The sequence below is a fragment of the Gavialis gangeticus genome, unplaced genomic scaffold (assembly GCF_001723915.1).
Source record: "Gavialis gangeticus isolate Ggan-Ray unplaced genomic scaffold, GavGan_comp1, whole genome shotgun sequence".
Lineage (NCBI taxonomy): Eukaryota > Metazoa > Chordata > Crocodylia > Gavialidae > Gavialis > Gavialis gangeticus.
In genome coordinates this window covers 33,288,641-33,296,373 of record NW_017729022.1, presented here as the reverse complement: position 1 = coordinate 33,296,373, position 7,733 = coordinate 33,288,641, and the positions used below count along the sequence as shown (strand labels likewise).

Here is a 7,733-nt window from a genome sequence, read left to right as displayed (position 1 = left end):
TTTATGATTCTGTATTTCAGCAAACAACTTACCTACACAGTTACCCACCCATGGGCAATGATGATCAAACTTGGCTATACATCGATTGCATACACCACAATGTTTGGACCTCACTGGCTTCCGTATCTGACGGAAAGATATTAACACTTGATTATAACAGATTTCTGGTGAAGTATGACATTTACAATTGTGAAAAAGAATTGTACAGACATTCTAAAATACTTTTGGTGTTCTTTCTTAGATATAGACCAACAGGAATTTCAAAGTCTACTACCCAATTAAAATTGCATTAAGCCAAGCCTGTCCAACAGGCAGCCTGTAGACTGCATGCTACCCGTGAGTAGTTTTTCTATTTATACACAAAAAATCTTTCAAAATCTTTCAGATCTCACAATTTTGGTAGCAATATCAGTTCATTTCAGTTATTTATCACTGATAAAGCGTCACAGTGAGGACTGTATAATTAACTATTCCATCATAAAAGCTAGTATTAATATCTTTTGATACTCTAAGCATATATCTAGAGGAGGTTTATTTTGTACTATAGAAAGTTTTGGAGAACTTTACAAAAAAAATGATCATTCAAATTGTGGTACTGTCCATGTAGACCAACAAAATAGTGTCCTTCGTGACTAACTTTATGTATGGATACATGTACATGTTCACAAACACGTACACAAGTAGGTATATTACTGAAATTATGTCTTAGAAAATCCATTTAAGTTTCATAAAAGTTCTAGAAGTACTATGGATTTTTGGAACTAATAAGATTTTTAGTAATTATATAGAAAAAGCCAGATAAAACCATTCTGAGTCAAGTGATAGTGCTTGCTGAAAATAGTAATTAATATGTTTTTAAACTTATGATGTAACAGAACTGGAAGTTGGAATTAATATCGGCATAAGCACTTCTTTATATGGCCTTTTGTGTGTCAAAAATTTCTCAAGTACATGACAGGTGGGAGAGACTAAATGTTTGTATAAAACAGTTTTGTTAGAAGGATACCCGCTTATAAGGATATGATAATTCATCAGATCATTTTTAAAAAATAAAATATAGTATTGAAATAAAATGTGTTTTTGTATGTCTAATCTTTGCAGCTTTTCACAAGCATCCTTCACAAATGATGTGTGTATTACAAATTCAACTAAAACAAGAAAAGATGGGTGAGTGCAGAGCTGATTTGTACCTTTAACAAATGCCTTTCAGAGCTCTAGCAGACATTATATGTTTATGGCCCAATTAATAGGTATCATATCGTAAATAGTAAACCTGATACACAATAAGAGAATTAATGGCGCAACAAGAGGAAAGACCAGCCACAAAAATGTTCAACAAAATAAGTATCAAGTACAATAAGAACTCTGCTTATTTGAAATCAGGTTGCTTAGGTGCCTAAACGCAGATTACAATGCATAACACTGGGCAGTAAGTTCGATGCATTGTCCAAGAGTGCACTTTTGAATGTTCCCTAAAAGAATTTAATCCTTTCAAACCACACATGTAGTAGACTGCCACAACAGGCATCAGGCAGGGTCCCTGCTATCTGCACTAGATAGGCAATATATTCTTTCATTAACTGGGTGGCAATTACCTATATGGGTCTTTTAGAAACAGAATGGGTTTCCGCTACTTGGACGAAGTATTACTATTAAAATGGGGTTAATATAAGTGTCTGTGGGGATGTCTATACATGATGCTACGTCACCACAGCAATGCACTACAGTGACATAGCATCCACGGTCAAGAACCATGTCACTGCAGCTACATCACCACACCAATGCGCTACCCCATTATAGTGCATCGCTACAGCAACATAGTGCCTAAAATAACCATGTGCAGCTCACACGGTGCCGTACGGGTTGTTACTGCTGTTACGGAGCAGTAAGTCACCATAGCGACACATGTAGATGTGCCCTGTTTGTATCAAATCATACTGTATTAATGCAAAAAGAATTGATGGTTTAAAAAAATTACTAAATAGTCTTACATCTAGTGCAACGCAAAAGTGCCCTGTTGGCAGTCTTTATATTTGCTGATCACCTATTTAAAAGAACATTTACAAAACAAAACAAAAAACAAACATGTTTCACTGTGGAATTAAATTAACCAAATCTTGTTTTCTTGAAGCTAATGCCCATTTAAAAAAAACTCTGTAGCAGGAACTACAAATGAGTTCAATAAATATCCTGCCACTCTTCCTTGGTTGGTAAACTTCTCTATGGAATCAAGATTTATTTCTTCATTTTTAAGCCCACAGTTTAATTTAATAAATGCATCTCACTTTTGAACATTTATATTCACTCTCAAAACCTGATTATGCAGCACAAAGGCCCACTGATTTCAATACAGCTCTGCTTGGATTGCTTTCTCAGTCTATTTGGACATTATCAATTAAAGGACTGAGATAAAAATTGGCAAAACCCCCACTTTATGGCATTCTGTTATCTCAGTCACAAATCTATTTATTCCATGCCACTCTTTGATTTTACTCCTAGCATTTAATATCTTATGATTTGATCTACAAAAAATAAATACCTAACAGCTTATTAATAAGGACAAATTTATGCAATGGCATAATCTAAAGAAGTCTTCATTTTATACTGCAAGGTGATTAACTCAAATGGTTATTCATATTGAATAGCACCAAAAATAATTCATACGTATGTGGAAATAGCTAAACAAATTGCTACTTTAGTTTACTATTGATTACAAAGTATGTTCTTCTACATAATTATAAATGCACAGGAGGTTGTTTAATTAAAAAAATTCATAATAATTTTTCCTGCTTTTAAAAGCTATCATAATTAAACATTGCTTCTAAAATAACTGTAAGTGGGCCTAGAAGTACAAAAAATGCCAGTCAGCCCCATAGACCCATAGTAAAATTATGTCAGCAGTGCACCACACTGATAACATGGTAGAAGCAACCAGATTAATATGTACTGATCTGCAACTGTTGAGAGAAGGGAAGGTTACCAGAGTGAAACTAGTAGATAAGTGTTTTAGCTTAAGACCATTATAATACTAACAAAACATTTATCCACCACTTTTACCTACAGAATTCCATATCTTTAGTTTTATTAAATGTTCACAGTTCAGTGAATTCAGATAGATTTGAATATATCCTCATTCTATGGTAGATATTCAAGAATTAACTCTAAAAACTGTAAATATTTCTACACCAAAAAACTCTTTTTGGTCTGCAGAGCCTTAAGCAGTGTAAGCAAAAGATATAAGATATGAATACTATCAATCTAGGAGAAAGACAAATAAACCATTCTATAAATAACTTGTACAAATTACGTTCATGAGTAAATGAGAACTAACGATGGACTAAATTCTGCTGTGGAGGTACAATTGGAGGAAACTTAACACTGAGATTTACATTTCAATTTGTTAAAGATAAAAAAGCATACTACCAAACAGGTACTGCAGAATATACTGAGGTCCAGACTTCCTGTTTCTGCAAGTTCAACTATTGTCTTCAAAAGAAGAAGCAAAAATAAAGAAAATTAGTATTTAAACTTTTTAGATAGATGCCCTCTTAATTTCCAGTATGGAAATTAAATTTCTTTCTTGGCTTCAGGCCTGAAGACATGGTCCATCTCAGGCTATGTAACTCCTGTGTCATTGCAAAAGTGTGGTTTAAATCTCCTGAGTCAAACCAATACAAAATCCTGTATAGAAACTTTATTTCCTTGCAAAATTATTGTATTTCAGTTTAGTTTAAACCCAGTACCTCAGGCTAAATAGGTATAAAACAAGTTTATCTCAAGTTCAGTATATTCATACATCTTTTAGCACCGGTTTAACTACAATGATTTTAAAGGTCACATATTTACTGAAACTAATACAACTCTACACATTAACAAAATGCTTTACACTGTCCTCCAGTCAAGAGTAGCAGGACTTACTAGTCAAAGATATAAAGTATCCAAACCTCAAATCTGCATTTATGCATATATATGTATTTATATACATATATAAAAAAACTCACTTTTGAAAAAGGAAAACAGTAATAAAAGGCATATGTTATATCCATTATGGATCATGTGACACATTAGATTTCAGTTACAACAAGGGCTATTCAACTCATGGTCCATCAGCCATGCAATCAGCAAGGTGTTAAATGGCAGCCCCTGGACTGCCTCCTGGGCACCACTCAGTTGCCCATTGCTTCAGCTGCTGCTATCCCTGAAGCCTCCTGGCTCCCCTTCCACCCTCCAGCTTGCATTTCCTGTCCCTACACCTGGGGGAAGAACGGTACATCTGGGAAGCCCAGGGCTCTGAAATCCAGGTGTCCCCATTAGGCAGGGGAGTGAGCCTGCATGGTAGCAGGGGAAACTATGCAAAGAGAGTGGAGGGCAATGGGCTGGGGAAGGCCATGCAGTGGAGGGGCAAATATTTATTTACTTGTGTCTCCAAATTATTTCAATAGGACAATTTAAGTTTCTGTTTTATTTGGGGCCACAAGACAGCTCTAGTGAAATCTACTTAATTTACTTAGTCTCCTTGTCAGAATGGCATTTAAATTAGAATGCTAGGCTTGTTAGAATACCAGACAAGCAAACTGTATTGCTGAATCTACACATTCACCAACATGAAAACGAAACAAAACACAAAAACAAACAATCTAACCAATCACCATCGCTTTCCACTGATTACAACACACATGAAAAATAGACTATCATTCCAGTTTTCTATGAAATGCATAAATGCAGATTTGAGACACTAGATTTGGATACCTTGCATCTTTGAACATAACTTTCTATTTTTAAACATACATTTTTATTCATGTTGTCAGTAGGAACTCTTGCTTTACATGCATAATACATTGTGATTACAGTAATTTGGTGCAGTCCTTACTTAGAGTACTTGGAAAAAAATTTAAAGCATTAAAAAAAAAACAACAGACGTCATGGGTCTCACAATTAAGTGCCTTTTGTTGTTATTTCAACCTCACCTCATTCCCAAAGCTAAACAAACGAAGGTTGCAATTTTATTGTTACCAGAATATCCTGTTCAGACTAGATCTTCAGTCTTTGCAAATATGCAAGTTATTTTTAAAAAACATATACAGAAAAATGTTTGACATAGCTAGGCTTTTATTTGCATAGTAATTTGCTGCTATTCCCCTGTTTAAGAACACAGACGAGCCATCCTTGAAAGCGTTCGTGCCATTTTTTCCTCTCATCCTAAAAATGTTAATGGCATTTTTTTACCTTTTTCTTTTGTTCTTCTGTGGCTTTTATTATTCCTGGGTCTGATTTCCAGGATTTTCCAAAATTGTAGAAAAGTGCAACACTGTTGACAAGGAATGGAAGATGTATAAAGAAAAAACTGAGATGTGTTTGAAGTCAAGGAACCGCATGTATAAAATGAAAATCTCTTTCAGAAGATCAAATTGAGACACATTACTAACATGCATCCACCTGAAAACAACTTACATTTTTTTTAAAAGTTGCTACAGGCCAAAATAATGCTTCAAATAAACACAAAGACATCTGACAATGACATTTTTTTTCCATACTTGATTTTTTCTGTAGCTAATTAACTTGAAGTTCTTACAAAGTTTGCTGTTTCATTTTTATAATGATTTACACTTGTGAATGATTAGAGTTCTGCATTTCTAATTGTGCTACTGTTATAATGCCATAAAACTTATCTTTTAGAGACTGTTTCCTGTTTCACAGCAAACATCCACAGGATCTATTTATAGCTTATGTCTGCTACATCTTTTCACTAGCTTGCAATTCCAGTTACATTACCAAAAGCAATGCTTCTAACCATAGAGGGGATTGTCTAACAAAGAATGAGGTTAAATGGTAGTAATTTCTCAACCTCTGCTTATTTCTAAAGTGGAGGGAGTGTTTTGAAACACTCTTCTTAAAGCATACCTATATTTTAGTCCAGTTTAACTAGCTGCCTTTTTTTTTTTTTTTTTTACACACACACAAGCAACCTGCCCCCCACCACCTTTACAGAATATTCTAATTAGTTCCTGAAAATGTTTATAAATTTAATTCCCATATAAACAGAGGAAATAAGTTTTCAAATGAGATTATGCCAATACTAAAGCCTTCTGCCAATACAGTTCTGCTGGTCAGGCATGATGATCCCTGGTTGACACAGCTGTGCCAGCAACGTCGCCAACACAGGGATGTTTAAATTGGTAAAAAGCCATTTTAATGTAAACCACCTACGCTTATCGTAGGAGGACCTCAACAGTACCATTTGCTGGTATACTTAAAAATGCAAAGAACTTCTGTCATAGATACTACTGTATTTTTTTTTAACCTACAACTTAAACCTCCCCGCCCCCCCAAATCAGCCCCCACAAATTTGGATGTGTTTTAAGCAGGGAAGCGGTTTTCTTCACTGGAAGAGGAGCACTCTTGGAGACACCGCACAGGTTATACAGCTGCGAAGATGTCAGCCACTTGCATCTGCTCAGCAAAATGAAGGAAAAGCATCTTGGGATAACTCTCTCGCAGCCTTAGCTATTGGCTGAACAGCGTAGCTTGTGGCCAAAGCAGCAAACGAACTGCTGGTAGCATCTTAATCAGGATGTGATGTGAAAACAAGAATTTATTTACAGGAACCTATATACAACACTACTTACAATTAAGAACTACCAGCCTTTTAACTGCCCTGGGTCTTAGCCTTGTGTGACAAAGTCCTCGTGAAAACACAGTGGGCGCATCCATACATGCAGGCCCATGAGCTTGCGGCAGTTCAAATAACAGAGGCACAAATTTGTGTCAGAGATTTGTGCCTCAGCACACATACCTGAACATCCACTTTGGTGTGGGGCAAATCGTGCCACTTCGGGCAAACTGACCCTGCCCGGCTCCTCCCGGATCTTCAGCCCAGGGGAGCTATGTGCTGATCCCAGCAGCATAAAAACCTGCCCTGGGGAGCAACTCAGGGCTACTTGTCCTCAGGAGCTTCTGAGGCCCGGCCAGCTGGTATCTGGGGACACTAGCTCCTTGTGCTAGCTGGACTGCTGAAGCAGCCCTAATTTGGAGTGGCCCCTGCACCCTCTATCCACTGCAGCAGTTTGGCAGTGGGGACTGCTGCCTGGCTGTGACTTACTGCAGCATCTGCCCCCTTGGACCTGTGTCCCCATGGCTGAGAGCCTGCGAGACCCAGATGGGGACAGCACAGCTACCTGGAGAGCCTCCTGCACCTCTAGCCCATTGGGCTGTGGCTGCCCTAGTTGGCTTTTGGGCAGCACCGCTGTCATGTCTCCTGGTGTCTCTGCTCTGCCATCTGGGCAGCTATTGCCCAGATGTGCTCCTTGCGGTGGCCTGCTTTGAACCGTCAAAGCACTTTCCTCCTGACCCTACATGGCCAGGTGGTCAGCTACATCATCTGCCCTCCAGTTGCGTCCCCAGTGCAGGCCCTAGGTAGTCTTCTCTGCCTGGGTCCCACCACTTGCCTCACCAGCAGGGATCCTGGTGTTCCCCATTTAAAAATTGCAAGTTCTCTGATAAACCCAAATTCTCATTAAAATAGCCAAAATCTGTGTTCTTCCATGATTAAAATTAAATGCTACTATATATAGAGAGATCAGTTCGGCAATGTTTTACTGACATATTTACAAGTTTAAAACTATTTGGAAGCCTACCAGTGCCTTTATTATCATAATAAAACAAATTCTAAATAACTATACAGTTATACACTTCGGGGTTTGCTTTTTATTTTTTTTATACATACATACATACAT

The 7,733-nt window shown here is 37.3% G+C and overlaps 1 protein-coding gene across 1 annotated transcript in view; it reads right to left on the bottom strand.

Moving 5' to 3' along the window:
• The window catches only part of ZDHHC17 (zinc finger DHHC-type containing 17), a 122,067-nt gene that overhangs the window by 21,786 nt on the left and 92,548 nt on the right, over positions 1-7,733 (bottom strand). The window contains exons 11-13 of the mRNA XM_019515789.1: positions 5,227-5,351; positions 3,424-3,486; positions 33-126 (exon numbers count right to left, since the gene is read on the bottom strand). Coding sequence (XP_019371334.1) covers positions 33-126; positions 3,424-3,486; positions 5,227-5,351 — 282 coding nt within the window. The remainder of the gene's footprint in view (positions 1-32; positions 127-3,423; positions 3,487-5,226; positions 5,352-7,733) is intronic.